This window comes from Macrobrachium rosenbergii, chromosome 32 (genome assembly GCF_040412425.1).
Source record: "Macrobrachium rosenbergii isolate ZJJX-2024 chromosome 32, ASM4041242v1, whole genome shotgun sequence".
Classification (NCBI taxonomy): domain Eukaryota; kingdom Metazoa; phylum Arthropoda; class Malacostraca; order Decapoda; family Palaemonidae; genus Macrobrachium; species Macrobrachium rosenbergii.
Window position 1 is genome coordinate 13,088,916 of NC_089772.1, and position 17,709 is coordinate 13,106,624.

The 17,709-nt window shown below is 39.4% G+C and overlaps 2 protein-coding genes across 5 annotated transcripts in view; one reads left to right on the top strand and one right to left on the bottom strand.

Annotated features, from left to right (window-relative positions):
- Positions 1-1,719: 1,719 nt before the first annotated feature.
- Positions 1,720-17,709, top strand: part of LOC136855715 (phospholipase A2-like) — a 61,681-nt gene continuing 45,691 nt past the window's right edge. The window contains exon 1 of one of the 3 annotated variants that reach the window (XM_067133039.1): positions 1,720-2,847. Coding sequence is in view for 1 of the 3 variants with exons in the window: in XM_067133037.1 (XP_066989138.1) it covers positions 14,272-14,555 (284 nt within the window). In the remaining 2 variants the exon portion in view is untranslated. Of the gene's footprint in view, positions 2,848-13,878; positions 14,556-17,709 lie in introns of those variants that run through there. The other 2 variants (XM_067133038.1, XM_067133037.1) reach the window with 2 other exon arrangements.
- LOC136855714 (uncharacterized) lies at positions 2,854-9,769 on the bottom strand. Of its 2 annotated transcripts, none has more exons than XM_067133035.1 (2): positions 9,274-9,769; positions 2,854-3,853 (listed from the first exon to the last, which is right to left on the bottom strand). In XM_067133035.1, the coding sequence occupies exons 1-2, from the start codon at positions 9,730-9,732 to the stop codon at positions 3,452-3,454; spliced, it is 861 nt and encodes a 286-aa protein (XP_066989136.1). In that variant the 5' UTR covers positions 9,733-9,769; the 3' UTR covers positions 2,854-3,451. The 2 variants fall into 2 exon arrangements, with proteins under 2 accessions (XP_066989136.1, XP_066989137.1); XM_067133036.1 differs by lacking the exon at positions 2,854-3,853 and adding an exon at positions 5,880-7,170.

The window sequence follows — 17,709 nt, forward strand, 5'->3', positions numbered from 1 at the left end:
GGGTCCCAGTGCTTGGCCTATGGCTTAATTTCTATATTCTGTTCAATAAATGTAAAGTGACACTTCCTCCTAAAACACCATAAGCAATGGAGAGTAGACTAGGTGAGATGAGAGCCCACAGTACACAATATAAATTTGTTTAAATCTGTTTTATGAATTCTAGGAATATCGTCTAAAGGGGAAACTTTAATAATAGACGTTTTGCAGCAGTGAGGTGATTTCCAGTGACTAGACCGTTAACATAATTAGTATTTGTCCAAATATGCGTTACCCAAATTATACGAGGCAAGTATAAATGCTAGTTTAGACCATATGAGAAATGAGCATGTACATATTCCTGTCACGGGTTTGACATTCTTCTTACAAATCTTCAGCTGAAAACCTCTAAGGGTGCGTGCACACTGTCGAACAGTGTTCCCAGAGCCTAGATAAAGGAACCACGTCACTTACAGGCTTCCCATTGGATTATAACAGGACGCCATGTTTGTTTACATTTAAGGAAAGGTGCACAGCAAACGCTCCTAACAGCCATGAGGTTAACTGTTAGCACAGCTCTGCTTAGAGCACTGTAGAAACAGATTTGATACACATATTTGCGATGTTGTGGTGGGTTGAAAGAAGAGACATGCATTACTGTACTGTACTTTAGTGTGGAACAGAAATATCTGAATGCATGACATGGCCAGTCTGACAGCCTCTCAACATCACTCGCACTGCATTTTCCTGTCCTAAAGAGCATTCACAGCCAAAATACTGTTGCTCTTTCAACACACACTGCAATATTAAAATATGCATTTGTGAAATATCAATGACATTAATTTAAACAGCTATGCAGGCACCTCATATGACATCATATTATGACAGTCAACCTCCTCAAGTTAACAGCTTACACCTGTCAAAATTATGGCTACAGCAATGGGTGAAGCCTTCAACCCTTACTTGAATGTAATTTATTTTATATCGTTACTTTCTGAGATAAATTCGGCTTTCTTGGTTTAACTGTTATTAAAAAACTGCAATGTTTCATTATATATATATATATATATATATATATATATATATATATATATAAATTATGTAGAACATCGTACACTATTATTTAGCCTACACCACATCCAACACTGTCTGGTATAATTATGTACGATAGTTATTCTTTTGCCATTTTTTTTACAATCGCAATCATTTACAATTATATAGAAAATAATACAATATAACTAGCCCAGTCGACATAAATATTTCAACAATAAACCTTTACTGCAAGGCGGATGCACGAAGGCATTATCTACTGTAACAGACAACTGATGATATGTACATAATGTAATACGTAGGACATACTATGAATCATATTAGATAGACCGGTTGAAATATACACCTGGAGATTGTGAATTAGAATGGACAGCTCTCAAGCTGTAGAATATTGACGGGGCTAATAAATTTGATTACGTATATATCCAATGTTGACTGAAATCGCGATCATAAATAAACCCACGCAACAGTGGTGATTAAATAAAAACGTACAATATAATCATAAGTACATGGGCACACTATAAATGCTGAAGTATTTTTGCTTTGTCTATTCTTCTTGTTACTTTGAGTAGGCATTTTTCTGGTCTCGAATTTGAAATAGTAGTCTAATAGAGCCTGCACGATGAAGGAATTCTGGAGACTTCCGTCTTGATGAGCTGGAGAGAACACAACCTGTCTGGAAGCGGATGGTACCTGTTTCTCAACTTTGCTCTGAAGTTGAGACAGGATTATCCTGCTGGTAAGCAGGCTGGGAATCTGTTTTTCAAGCTACCTTGTCGGTACAATCATTGGCTGAACAATAAGCTGGCATTGTCAAGGAAGCTGTACCAATTTGGGAAAATTAAGCTGTGTCAGACCCTACGTCACCAAAAGTATTTATAGGTTTTGCTATCACCCACCAGGGTGATTTTTGAGCCACGAGGACGTTTGGAACGCTGTGCACCTTGCCGTAAATGTAAACGAACATGGCGTCCTGGAAGTGACGTGGCTTGTATATATCGTGTTCTTCTTTGGATCGTAGTGTACGCCTTAGTTTCTACTCCATTCGCCGGTCAAAGTCCGGCAGACAAAGTTCGGAACCGACGCCATCAAGATGCAGTTTTAACTCGAGCCGGACATTAGTGTTGTCTTCGAAATTGTTTCTTTGAAACAGACTGATTTTATGCATTACATAGCCGGCTAGAAGCAATAAAGTGAAAACTCTATGTGCATAATATACAGTGTGTACAAGATTTATTTTTTCTCTTTGTTATAGATCAGTATTATCAATATAAATTCCCATTTGCTTCTGAATGAGTTCAAGATGTGGCGACTCTCTGAACAGAAGCTCACGACCCAGTATTGAGTCTCGACCCTTACTTTGGAGATCGTTGTGTTATTTGGTGCTAATGTTAAGTGCTGAACGACGCTATAACTAGCAAGAAAGTAAAATAGAAAACTAAGAAAATGACGCTTTGCACCGTAATATTTGCTGCATAGTGTGAGGCAAGGGGAATGGTAGGCTACAAGTGTTGGCTGAAGAGAAATTACAGGGAAAACCATGCGACGATTTTATGTGAATTGCAGCAAAGCTATGAATCAGACTTTATAAATTAAATGCTCCGAATGGACCCAACCACATTCTGCGATATATAAGACAAGGTTAAACTTTTTTAACGAAGCAGAACACGTGTATGAAAGAGGGTATTTATCCAGAAGCAACACTAATTTTTCTATCACTTCCCTCAAATGCAGAACAAGAATATCTAACAAGATTTTTCTGCAATAATTCCTGAGGCGTGCAAAACCATTTATAACGTACTGAAGGATCCATACTGAAAGGTGAGGTTTTATTTTTTTTAATTTTATTGTATCTAAACATAAGAAATGGACACTTGTTTCCAAACATCATATCGTATGAGGAATAATTCCTTCTCTGGCGGGCCCCTGTACATTTTCAAAATAAGGTGCTTCTTATATTTTATAATTGTCTTTCAGTGCTTTCTCGTCAGTATCGTAGCTCCTGCAGAATAGAAGTGTCTTTAGTTCCTTTTTAAATTTGCATTCTTGGTGCGCATTGTACTAATGCTCTCTCGCCTGACTTAAAATTTGTGCTAGGTTCAAATAACCTATATGCTTCACTTGCATGTGTGATTACAACATTTATTTCGGGTCTAAAGAAGCTTAAGCAGTTTCTCAGATATGTTGGTTCATCATATTTTAGTGGTTTAAAGACTGTAAGTAGTATTTTATATTCTATTCTTGCTTTTACTCGGAGCCAGTGTAGCTCAGCTGGGGTTATTCCATCACGGGAACAAATACTGCTTATTTTTTTACCAAACATTCAAAGCATTCAGAAACGACATTACATTGTAATTACACCCATCCATAAACACATATGGAAACTTGTCCTTACTCTTAATATAGTTCTCACCAACAGCCATAATTATTCAATGATCACCGCTGAAGAGGACAGTTTGCCTAATTTTCCAATATAAAGCACTTCCGATATGAGTTTCTGCGCGTGGACCTTATTCTCTTCATTCATCTTTCGTAAATCATTGGTAACGACTCTGCCAAAATCACTTTCATCGTCGTTATCAGCCTCCTCGGATCGAGCTATCAAGTATGTCAGCTGACGGAGGGCTTCTTGAAGTGCTTCTTGCCGATCGTCAACGGCCGTAGACCTTTTTATCCCTCTTCTTGCTAGGCGCTGATTACGATGGGGCTCAGGTGTTCCGGATTGTACATTTTCACGAGATGTACTCGGTACAGGTGTACCAGGCGGTGTTGTCGAGTAGGATGAAGCAATGTCGTCAGGCTGTTGAATCGAGGGATCTTCGAAAATCTGGAAGAGTAGAAATGGCGTTAGTCGTAATGTCGCTTAACGAGTGATTATCAGTATCGCATCCTAAATAGAGCATGTTTATGTATGTTACCACCGTACAGTACATATAGGCATATATATATATATATATATATATATATATATATATATATATATATATATATATATATATATATATATATATATATATATGGATCGTCAAGATTAACGAACTCACTCGCAGCAGGGTTCGCTATTCTTTACAAGAAGATTATTGGGTTCGTTATTCTTTACATGGAAATAATCAGGTTCGTTGTTCTAGACATGAACACTTCGGTACCAGACATTTGATCCCGTAGGGGCTAGTACTAAACAAGTCGAAATACATTTGACGCCCCCAGGGGCTAGTACTAAACACGGCGAAACAGTGTAGATGAATCACTGTTTCGCCGTGTTTAGTACTAGCCCTCTTGTGAAATTGGAGTTCGGACCGGAAAGGGTTGGCCATTCTTTACATGGGATCACTGGGTTCGCTGACCTTGACATGGAGGTGTGTGCGATAATGTTATTTTCTGTCAGCATGTAAGAAATGGACCTTGCGGGTTTGCCAGATGGTGCTTCCTATAACAGCTCAAGGAAATGACCTTTTGTCTTTGTGGCTGATGACGCATTTCCTTTGAAGCGCCACATAATGAAACCTTTCCCTTATCAAGACCAAAACATTGTGCAGCATGTATTTTCGTACAGACTGTCAAAAGGGCTAAATAAACTGTAAAAAAACGCGTTCGAAATAGATTGCAGATAGATTTCAGATATTTACAAAACCCGCCAATCTTGAAGCAAAAAAGGTAGAACAAGTAGTTTTAGCCTGCACTGCACTACACAATTACCTTCACAAAGATCCTGTCACCCCTTACTTGTGTACTGATGACACTTTAGATACTCAAAAAACATCTGGTACTTCAAATGGTAATGCTATCCTACTGCCACTACAAATGCAACAGCAGAACTGTAATACCGAAGGTTGCCATTTGACCGTTCTCAGGTCAGAGACTTCTTCACTCTTGGTGAGAATGCAGGCACGGACCCTTTTCTGTCCCTTGCTATGAGGACGGGGGGTGGGGGGGGGGGGGAGGAAGCCTTAGGGTAAGGCCGGACACTTTCTGGGGTGACCTCAGGAAGGATCACTAGGGGTTGAGCTGGCATTGCAGGTGCCCATAATAAAAAAGCAATTGTCTAGACATCCGCAAACTTACCGCAAGGGTCATCTTAACATCGAACTGATCACAGGCTTCTTTCCAAACTACACCCAGTGGCAACGCGATGTTTAAAAGGCTGCCTCTAAATTACTTATGTTCAACTGTTTCTTACTGGTGAGCACATAATTCCTTGGCATGATGGACGAGTGTTGGTGGATTCTGGAAGCGAGTAAATGCCATTAAGTTCTGCCAAATAATTGAAAAGTTAAGAAAAAATTTAAAAAATAAAAGTCGGGGTAACACCGTACGCCTTACCTCTCACCGTCTGGTATTCCCCCAAACTAATTTTTTTCTAAATTTCGTAAAATTAGGCAGTCTCATATAATCAATTTCAAACACCATACAATGTCTTATGTTGGCTGTTGCACATTTAGATGTCATATTTAACACTGGTAGCACATAAAAACAGTGATAAAAATAACCCAGAACTTTACCCTTCCAAAACACAACCTTTTACTTCCAGAACTTTACCCTTCCAAAACACACACTTTTACTTATTCATCATTCGCTATTTCACTTGTGACTCCTATCTTTATCTTATTTCACATGTGCAATCACTTTTCAACTTGTTATTCCAAGTATTTAAGTTTCACTGGCACTTTGAACATGCAAAAATTTTATTTTCTTACCTGGTAAGATGTGGCAGGATCGGTGAGATCAAATGGTGGAGGCTCAACAAATTCAAATTCCCACAAACTGAACTCGAATATCCACACAAATCTCCACAAATTATAGGAAGCTTGAGTACAGGATCAAATGGTATTTTATATAGGAAAAAAAACAAGCCGAAATGAAAGTAAGTTTATTGATACCTTGAAAACAAATTTGTTTTAATATAGAAAAAAAAAAACAAGCCGAAATGAAAGTAAGTTTATTGATACTCTGAAAATTTAATTGTTCCTGTTACCCCACCCAGTCATCTTCTTGTATCTCACTCCAAATTTCATCTTTGGCGTTAAAATTCTTCATCATATCGGTTGGCCTGAAGGAAACGCATGCTTTATTTTCTAAAATAAGTCCATAAGAGATTTGAAGAATCGCTTCCGTAGACCGTGCGTGAAAGCGATCGCGCATTTTTGAATGCACTAAGTTCATTCTCGAAAAGATTCGCTCCGCTGATGCATTTGAGAACGGTAGTGAAAGTAAAGCCAGTGATGATGCATTTGGTTAAACTTGACTTCCAGCAGAAGTTTTCTTTTCGTATACATTAGCCCGAAGAGATGTGATATTATTCATGCACGACTGTGGCCATTTTTCAAGACCTAGGGAGGCCCATTCATTTTCAAAGTCATCCATGTCTTTAATTATGTTTGTCTGCGTAGCTGGCACTATATTTCTCTGTAACGGTTTGTTCTCTTGGGACTGGTTGAGAACCAGCTGTGTGTTCCCCTCACCATAAAATCTAGTACTAGTCCTTCTGAGTTCTGAGGTCTTACTGGCTGCTAAATGCAACGAATGGCAGACACAACTAAATACTATTAAGTTAGGGTTATCTTTCTCTAGCAAAGTCACTAGAGAATGGTTGCGACCAATCGTTGCATTGGCCCCGTCACTTTCTACTCCAACCAGTTTATCAACTGACAATTTGTCTTCATCCATTACAGATTTTACAGTTTTGTAGAGGGTTTCGGCTGTGCAGTCCTCAAGTGGAACCAAACGATAAAATGTACTGACCATTTCTCTCTTGGAAACACTGTAATATCGAATCGTTAGAGCTAAGGATGACACGTTTGCTGAATTTGTGCTCTCATCTACCAATAAACTGAATTATTGGTCTCCTGTATCCTTTCTCAGGCTTTTTGCAAAACTTGGGGCTATTACATTTCTCTGTAATCTTGCACACTTTGTTCTATGCATTTGGAAGTTTTGAAGAGGCTTGGAATTCTTGTCTAGCTGAGGTACAATTTCTCCTACAGGCGGCGCCGAGTCTAATCGAGGTTTGACCCTTACTGGTGGATGCACTGATGTATTCTTTTTGCTTTTTTCCTTCACAGTGGCCAGCAATGTGAGCCTGAAAAGTTGTACCACAGATCTTGCATCGAGCCTTTGTACCATCTCCCACCACTGGTTGGAACCAGCCTGTGAAAGAATATGTAACAGTTATAACAACTAAAAATAAAACCGATATAATGAAGTCTTGTTGCTGTGCTTAGAGTTCTGGTTAACGCCTAAAAGTAATTTTAAACAGCACATTAAAAAAAAAAACTCCTGATATAAGCCTACTGTTTTATGCTAACGTAATAACATACCTTTGAATCGGGTGTTGTTCTCCCACACAGTCCGGTACAGCTTGGAGTATGACTTTTCCGTCAAAGCTTAGTTTTACTCCTCTGAACTCTGTTCACTGACTGAGGCAACAGGCTAACACCCTCCCATACTTTTTCCAGAATGAAAAGAGCTCTCTTGTTTGGGTCATCTCTACGTATGTTTAATCACGGCATACCTGCCAAATCTATAACAATAGATAAACCATTTCTCCCATTACAGACATGAAAGGATAGGGTAATACTAAGTAAATTACATAAGTTAACGATTGTTAAAGTTTTACTATACAATAACAAGAAACGAAATTAAATTCGCTATCAACATTGGCATCTCATTTTGGTGCTCTTGCCAATATTTCAGACAGCTCCACGTGCGTTTAAATCTACGGATAAGCAGCTTAAGACTGTCCCCTGGGGGAACTTTTGACGGTCACGGTATTTTAGGAGGCATTTCCCCTTTCTACAGATATCTTGATTTCTTAATATCATAGGTAGAGAATAAATTGGTAAGCAAGGAAATATGAAATAAAGCGTAACAGGGTAAGTTTGAGGAGTGAGAAAATAAGCGATGTTATACAATCCCTCTTGTATTCCAGACCGATTTCATTGGTTTTGTCAGAATTCCCGCAAAATTTCGGCAACTCCCACAAAATTCCCACAAAAATTTCATTCCCCGACTCCTCCCAAGTAGCCTCGTTTCTCCCACAGCTTCCTTGGGGCATTTTTTTTTACTTATGTACACTGAAATGTTGTCTCTTGAATTTCATACATAAATAAAATGCATCACATATAGCTTTCATGTGTTAGTGAAATTTTCAATGGGTGGGCTTTCACAAAAGAAAACCGAAATAACTTAAATTATAGGTTTTTGGAGGATAAAATCGTTTCAGTACACAATACGACCAAAAATCTTCTTATAAAATTAGCCGTGGATGTCTGGTATTACAGTTCTGCTGTTATACTTGTAGTGGCAGTAGTATATCATTACCATCTGAAGCACCAGATGTTTTCAGCATCTAAATTGTCATCAGTACACAAGTAAGGGGTGACAAGATCTTTGTGAAGGTGATTGTGTAGTGCAGTGCAGGCTAAAACTACTTGTTCTACCTTTTTTGCTTCGAGATTAATGGGTTTTGTAAATATCTGAAATTATATACATATATATATGATATAAAATGTGGCCGTAAGGTTTGGCCGGACTCCAAAATATAAAATTTGACCGATTTGGCCGTGGAATTGGCAAAGTTTGGCCGTAAGGCGTCTCTGTGATCTGGCACCCTGGGACTGCGTCCACCCGATCGAACTTTGTTCGACGTGACGTCAGAAGCTGAGAACAACGAGCAGAGTTTCGTTTAGGATTTTTTCGTTGCTAAGAGGATTGGGGGATGTGTTCAGAGGAGTCGTTGTCTGACGTACAAAGTTACGCAGTTCGTCAATGTCAAACTGTCATTTCTGTTATTCCCTCCATTTAAACATGTCCAAGGTTTATTGGTCTCGTAAGTTAACTTTGAGCTTGAGTACCGATAGAGTTATATCATTTACACCCATGCCTTTGGGGTGTGAGAAGCTGTGTATATGATGGTCCATTTTCTCGTACATCAATCACTCTTGCTGCCATCAAGCGCCAGACGCACACTGTGCAACTGTTTCCGTTTCGACACCACCATAAATACCGTTACCGATCTTTGCTCGATATAAAGCAAAGTACATCTAACAAAGTTCGATCGTATGAACGCAGCTTGAATTAGAATTTGGTCATTAAAAATATTATTCAGTATTCATAAGTTTCATAATACTTATTGCATTCGGGTTATGTTTTAACATAATGTCCTGTGAATTGAAATGGTGGCAGTAATAAAAAAAAAATCATAAATGTCTTCTGCTGTTTCTTACACACCCACAAACAGACAAGACGTACCTCATGATCAGAAACTTCCTCGGACGAACACCCAACGGCCATACCACGCTGATAGCATCTCTTCTCGCCCTGGCCATCCATATTTGACACCGATTCTCTCGTGCTGTCGCCATCGTTGAGGAAACACAGTTCGTCGAAGAACCATAATGTTGGTGCGTACATGTCTGCCCCAGCCCCCGACCTCTTGGATTTTTCAATTTTGCGAACTTCTCGCCGATACTGACTGCGAATTATCTCTATTTTCCTTTTCACTTCCACCGCATTGACATGTGACCCAATCCTCTGAAGGTCGGCCGTTATTCCATTAATCGCTACTGCGCGTTTATTTCTGTCCTTATAAACGTCTGACTTGACGTTCCATAAACAAGGGTTCAGCCGGTAGAGTTCAATTAACATCAGAGTCTGTGCCCTATCCCAGTGGAAACTTTTTTCCTTCGCGGAGGTGGTAATCCAAGACATGGTGTCAGGTCGGTTGAAGTCAAACCTCTTGAATCTTTCGCCTGGCAACGTCGTCACGGCGCTGCCGTTCCGTCTACGCTGTGTGACGTAATGGATTCTGCACGTTTTCTCTTACGTTGTTTCGAAGTTGAAACCTGACTTTAAGGGATGACATCTATGTTTTTAAGTGAAATGCCATGATTGTGTTGCTGCACGTTCTTTTTATTTTCTCAACTCCATAACAGTAGTTTAATTTGTTTAAATATGGGACTTATGATTTGGTCGTCTTGTGGGAAACCGATTTGAAATGGACGTTTGTATGTGAGCAAAGTAACTTCTTTAATTCTTCTATTTTGTAGTCCAGAGGAATTACCGGTAACCTGTTTTGTATTGGACGCGTTTATTAGAGTATAATAAGTTGAATACTCCCTTAATTCTTGTTATTTATAGCGATTTGGGGAAATACCCTGCATAATTTTGGCTGTGTTCAGAACATAGAAGTCGCATTGAATTTTTCCGAATTTCATCCTATTGTAGTTCCTGTAATAAAGTAGTGTGTAAGTTTCTCGGATTATGTTTTTTTTTATATATATAAGACTTTAATAATTCGTTTTGTTGTGTTTTGAAGTTTCTGACTTTAATTCCGGCAACCGCCTAATGATTTAAAGGTACTGGAACGCCTTATAATTATGGGGACCAATTCAGCAAGGCGTGAAATGTCATTCCGCCATCCCCATGACAGCCTACTGTGCTTATGCTAATTCAGATTTATTGAAATTGGGAAATTTTTACTTTAAACAATTGGGAAATCTCTACTGCAAACCATTGGGAAACTTTTACTTTAAACCATTGGGAAATTTTTACTCTAAACCGTTTGGGAAATTTTTACTTTAAACCATTTGGGAAATTTTTACTTTAAACCATTGGGAAATTCTGACCAGTTTTGACTTTAAACCATAATTATATTCGTGGGAAATTTTTCCTTTAAACCATTATTATATTCTGGGGTTGAAAATACCATTTTCCAATGCCATATTTTTATTGCTCGTAGTTGAACGCCTTTGACGTTCATTCCGGTAGCAGACAAAATTTGACACTGGACCCCCTCACCCACAATTATGTGGGGATTTCGGGTGAGTTCTGCTTGTGAATTTGTGATTAAGGTAATGATTATTAAAGGTACACAAATCCAATACCCACAAGGTAACTAATATCTGGTAAAATTTTCTAGACTGCAGCCAGCCATTCTTGCGTGGAAAACCATTTTGGGTTTTTCGTGCAAAATTGGCTTGGAAATGATAGGGCACTTAAAGGACCTAAAAATACCAACCTAACGTACCCTAGGGCCGTATACTGGAACCCACGATTTTTCCGTATTAGCTATGCAGGCGGGTGTTGAGACTGTCTTAATTTGATTCATTTTTTATTTTTCGCGCATAGTGTTTATGGTGGTGTTTAGAGTCAGTCAATTATTATTAACCTCATATCTACCCAACATGGTATGGGATCCTTTGAGAAGGCAGGGTTTTGGGTTGGGGGGGGGGGAATGTTGGGAGAAAGATCGGACCGCCATTTTGGTGTTAGGGAATGGTTCCGCACATGTGCAAGTCATTAGGGAGCCATATGTTTAAGAAGGGATTGGCTAAGGAAACCTATTATAAAAGGAACTAGCCTATACTAACCTAATGTACCCTAACCTAACCTAACCTAGTAGGCCATGTTACTTAGCCAGGGACCAGAGCCCCCCGTACCCGCCCGGTGAAGGAAACCACACTTTTTACCAAAAAGTCCCCCATAACACTGCGCATGCACAATAGCATTCCAGGATGGCAGCCTACAATAACATACCAGTTCTGAGGTTAATTACAGGTTAATCGACCCCCCAATAATGATAAATTCTTGATAGGCAACCAAAATACTATAGAAAAGTCTATGTTTCCCACACCCAAATTACTCTAGAGGTACTAATCCAGCCTAACCTAACCCATCTAACCTAACCTAACCTAACCTAGCCTAACCTAACCTAGGAGCATGGCAAAAACACCAAGGCTAGTGCAATACTAGTATACATCTCAGGAATTTGCCTCCCATCCACCAGTGTATGACCTCTTTTGTCATGCAGTTGCACCTCAGATAATCTGTTTTTATTCACAGAACCTATTACATCTTCATGCCACCACAGACTGTTGTTTACTCCCAGTTTATACCCTCATGTACCCACAAACACTCCCTCCTAACCCTAAGACCCAGTCATAGAATTTTACATGCTTCATATTTAGGCTACTTGATCCTTCTTATCTTTATTAGACTGTAGCCCACAGCTCAATCCATTTTCTCCTAAAGTGTTATTCTCACTAACTTCTTATCGGACTTGGTTGTCTAAATTTTGCCTCCTTCACAACTAAAAACTTTTATTTTAACTTAAGCTTCAGCCAGTAAATTTAGAATTGCTTCCAGCCACTCTGCTTCTCACCATTATATCCAACAACTTCTTTTTCCATTTACTCCTTACTAACACATAAGTAAGGAAGCCATTTATTAATTCTCTGACATTCAAGCCCTTGAATTCTAAACACATTTGACCATCCATCATCATCCGTATTAAAGAAGTGACACATTTTGATGTAACACTAGGAAAAGTGTTGCCGATTGTAGTATGAAAAGTTTGTTAGGGAGCATTATCTTTCTTTCAGGTACGAGGGTACTTTTAATTACTGTCCCATCACTTAGACTTGCTAAATTCAACTCAGTTATAATAGTTTAATTTAGTTCATTTTTTTTTTACTATACAGGATTACCATCCATGCCTAGCACTAATTGGAAACAAGATTTTCTTAAAAGATTATGCAAGGAAGGTGACTGAGCTGTACTTTTATGACATTCTTATATAATCTTTTAATTGTCCTGTCCCAGCTTCTGAGCTGTTGAGCCTAATCCTATACAAAGCCTCGTAAATAATAACCCTGTTTTGGTAGGTCTACTGATTCTTCAGTTGTGTTGGATTCCAGGTACATATTTTTCCCTTTCGTAATCCTTATCTGTCATTTATATGAGCTTTCTTTGTATACTTTTTTTTTTTTTTTGCATTTCTTCAGTCTGCTAAGTAAAGGACGAGAAGTCGAAAGGCCTTGCAGCACTCTTTTGTTTCTCTTTCCTTCGTGTCATTGCCTTTAATTTATATATTCATCACGTTCCATATTTTGTGATTCAGATATATACAAACACACATATATTATATATTATATTATATTATATATTTTGGTTTTATTTTCTTCTTGCCGAGAAGAAGATTGAATATCAGACTACTAGATTTTAGCAGTTCTTGAAATTGAACAATATTGATAACCAAGATGTATTTTGTGCATCGGTTACTGATCTGATTTGGTGAAATTAATAATTTTCGATTTTTGTAAATCCTTCGGTGGCTAAAGGTAAAAGATGCTTGCGTAATGCTTTCCTAGCTGGACAATGCTTGCACTTCGGGTTAAGTGCTCTTTTATGCTTTCATTAAGAACTGTAGGCCAAGGAAATAATTCCCCCTCCACCCCCAAAAAAGTTATTTATGAATAAAGCGTTTGAGTGGAATTCATGAATAGGTTAAGCAGTGACAATGAAGTTCAAACGGCGGTTTTCAAATACTGCCCCCGGGTTCCATAATACAGGGAGGTCCGTAGGGGGGGGGGTAGTGCCGCCAGTGCACCTCATGCGGTGCACTGTAGGGGTACTTGAGGTTCGTTGCAGCGTGCCTTTGGCCCCAAGCTGCAACCCCTTTCGTTCCTTTTACTGTACCTCCTTTCATATTCTCTTTCTTCCATCTTACTTTCCTTAACCCTCTCCTAACAGTTGATACATAGTGCAACTGCGAGGCTTTCATCCTGTTACACCTCTCAAACCTTTTACTGTCAGTTTCCGTTACAGCGCTAAATGACCTCGTAGGTCGCAGTGCTTGGCTTTTGGCCATAGACATTTGTGTGTGCGGATATTTTCTCGACTAGAGTATTTTGCGAAGTATTGCAAGAATGTACAATATATTTTTCAGTGTTTATTCCAACTCCTCTCTCAGTTTCTCACTATACATCTCTCTAACGGCCCCTGAACTCTCTCTCTCTCTCTCTCTCTCTCTCTCTCTCTCTCTCTCTCTCTCTCTCTCATATGTGTAGGCGCTGTAGTGAGCAAATCATCGATCGCTCGAGCCGTGTGCCTCGCCGCTCATTCCATTCTATGTAGATGCATTAGTAATTTCTTCGCAGAGACGTGTTTCTTCGTCTCGAAAACTGGGAAAGTCTCTAGGCCAGGGAGGAGACCGACGACTCTCGAAGTCGTCTTCGATCTCATAACCATCATATTCTCGCCAAGCTGCCCTTTTCAATATTATCTTTTCGTAATCTCTTTCTCTTTCTCTCTCTCTATCCCGAGTCATCAACGCGCCAGCGCGGGCCTCTGCTGATCGACTAGACATTTTTCCAGATCGTTTCGTTTGCTCTCTTGAGAGTTCGCCCGGTTATTTTGCTCTGTTCTTTACCGTTCGCTTCTCGTTTGCAATTGGATTCGTATCGTAAGATGTTTCTCATAAATACCACGCAGGAATCGAGAGAAATCAATCTCCTTTCCCTCCCCGCCCAGGTAGCACGTATACAATTCAGTGGCGAAAGTGAACGATCCGTAACTGGCCCCGAGTCGAGGGGAGAGGAGAAAAGCAAAGGGGGAAGGATATTAGCCCACGGGGTGTTCGTGTTGGAAAAGGAATCTTCTCCCTCTCTCCAGTCATACTCAAACGCTCTCAGCCACAGCCTCCCCCAAGTCGCTCAGCCGCAGCCTCTCTCGTCACTCCAGCACGCTCCAAGGTAAGCGTTTTAGGGCCCTTGCTACTAAATGGTCACTCCATTAGCGTCTGGGGTCGTTGTTTGAGCTGCCCCGCGGAATTCTCTGACTGGTTCAGACAGGGACCTTCGAAAAATAGACCTGGCCTTTTCTCATCGGCGGGTTATTTTTTTTTATATATTCTTTTGTTGTATTTTCCTGGTATATATCCAGCCCTCTTTTTTTGCTTTTAGATTGCTATTGCTATGCTTCTGAGTTCCTTGCTGACGCCTGATTTCGGACTGGTCAGTGGCTCTTGTTCCAGAATAGAAGTCTGTGGAAACGCCAACCAGTATTGAAGAACGAACGGCACCGGGATTCTTCTCTCTCTCTCTCTCTCTCTCTCTCTCTCTCTCTCTCTCTCTCTCTCTCTCTCTCTCTCTCTCGTATGCCTGTTGCACACACCTCTCATTCTCAGATGGAGTGTATTGAAAAGATTTTTTCGTGTGTATTTGAATTAATGACTCTTCATTCATTAACTACAGAAAAGTATACAAAGGACCTTTACCGTTTATATATATCTCGACCACATGATTGTTCGTGTACGATGAAGGTGTTTTATTTAAGGTGAATCCAGTGATAGTGTTTTGCTGATGCGATGTCACATTATTTTTTTTATACTATTGACAGTTTTGCGTGCTAGAAACGCTTCCGAAACGAGTGCCGAAAATGACTTCTGTAGACCCGGTTTACATACGCCTAAAATCTGGGCGTTTGTGTTTTTCTTATATAAATTTACACACAAACGTGTGTACGGAAGTGCATTTATGGACTGAAGTGGCTGAGAAACTAGACAGTTTGGTACTTTGTTGCAACACAGATTTCTTGAAATCTGTTTGATTGCTGGCGAGTTTTTTTATTTATTTATTTATTTAGCACTGTTAAGATAACAGAAAGTAGTGATTGAACCCGTTTTAAAAACCTCCACATCATCTGCCGCTTGATACATCTACGCAGAATGCTCATTAGCAGAGCATCGAACCTTCATGCACCTTGCACCAGTCACCTCTGTCGGACAGGCAACCTGGTTATTCTTAGATGTAAAGGCCCTTTCAATCCAGTACTTCTCCCTGGACGGGGTTAGTGCCGTCAGTGCACCACATGCGGTGCACTGTAGGCGTTACTTGAGGTTCTTTGCAGCCCCTTTCATTCCTTTTACTGTACCTCCGTTCATTATATTTTTATTCCGTCTGACTTTCCACACCCTCCTGACAATTGATCCATAGTGCAGACCTTTGTACTGTCAGTTTCCGTTTCAGCGCTGAATGACCTCATAAGTCGTAGCGCTTGGCCATTGGCCTAAATTCTGTATTCTGTTCGATTCATAATTTATTTTTTTATTTGAATTTATGTCTTGAACATGCGGAAGGTACTGCAACATTTTAGTCAGCTGAGAGAGAGAGAGAGAGAGAGAGAGAGAGAGAGAGAGAGAGAGAGAGAGAGAGAGAAAGTGTTGGCTGTTTCCTCGTTGCATCATATATATATATATATATATATATATATATATATATATATATATATATATATATATATATATACATATATATATATATATATATATATATATATATATATATATATATATATATATATATATATATATATATATATATATATATATACATATACAGTATATAGGCCTATATTTATATATATAGGGTGTATTAGCAATAATGAAAAAATATCTGTAATTTGGCTCTCATTCTGTCAGTATAATATATATATGTGTGTATGGTATGTATATATACTTACATATATACATATGTACATGCATACATACATACATACGTTCAGAAAGTTACTGAGAGATTAGGCCTACCTCGGAGAATCATACTTTCACCTCTTAAAAGTTAAGCTTTTTGTTTTCAAGCGAAATTTTTTTATATTGTCACAGAATTCAGAACCTTTGAATTCCAAATTTAGCAGCCCCGAAAAAGCGCGTCTGATGGCCGACGGACAAAAGAAATAGAAGAAGAAGAACCACGTTTTACCAGCGTGGCAACACGAAGCGAGGTCGAAAGGATTACAGTCTCTGCTACTTTTGTCTTTCACGACATTCCCAGAGCACGAAAAAGTGTACGATCTTTTTCTGTCCGCCCTCAGATCTTAAAAACTACTAAGGCTAGAGGGCTGCAAATTGGTATGTGGATCATCCACCCTCCAGTCATCAAGCATACCAAATTGCAGCCCTCTAGCCTCGGTAGTTTTTATTCTGTTTAAGGTTAAAGTTAGCCATAATCGTGCTTCTGGCAACGATGTAGGATAGTCCACCACTGTAGTTAAAGTTTCATGGACCGCGGCTCCGAGACCACCGAAAGGTAGACCTATTTTCGGTGGCCTTGATTATACGCTGTACAGAAAAACTCGATTGCGCCAAAGAAACTTCAGCGCATTTTTTACTTGTAATTGTTTCTTCTTACATTTGCGGTTTTTAAGCAGGTGATTTAATATACACGAATTAGGAGAAATTGTGGCCATACATTTGTCTTTATTTGTCTGTTTATCATTATGTGTGTACTGGTTTGTGTTTAGCTGTGGGCTGCCCAGAATAATGACTTTCTCCTAGGGAGTTGTGACATTTGTGGATGGAGGAATATCTGTTTATAGCAGTGGTTCTCAACCAGGGGGGAATTCCCCCCCTGGGGGAGGGATTTCAGAGTTTCAGTGGTGGAATTGTGACCAAGGATTATTAGTGTCATATGCATATTATCTGGAATGCACCCTTTGAGGCAAACAATTTCGGAAAGGGGGTAGGGAAGATTACATTCTGACATAAGGTGAAAGGGTGCATGCGTCAAAAAAAAAAAAAAAAAAAAATTGAGAATCACTAGTTTATAGAATACCAGTTATGATAAAGGCTATCATTCCTCCTTATAAAACTGTGAAACTGGATACTTTCACCAGCAACCTGGCACAAGAGAACGCTTGTCCTCGACAAAGACGACGTTAGCTGATTAGTCTTCTGGGGTACGGATTAATTGCGAGGCTAACCAAGCTACAGCTATACTGCCCTAAAATGGAAAACTGCAGTATGTGCAAAATTTTCGAAATTGAGGTATGACACCTGTTGGGGTCGTGAAACACTAATACACAAGTTGATACAGTTTCAGAATGATTCTTCGTTGCTTTCCACGAGTA

Coding starts and splice junctions, on each gene's coding strand:
- LOC136855714 (XM_067133035.1), bottom strand. CDS start 9,732: ATGTCTTGGATTACCACCTCCGCGAAGGAAAAAAGTTTCCACTGGGAT. Junction 3,854..9,273: donor AGGAAGTTTCTGATCATGAG/GTACGTCTTGTC, acceptor CTACTCTTCCAG/ATTTTCGAAGATCCCTCGAT.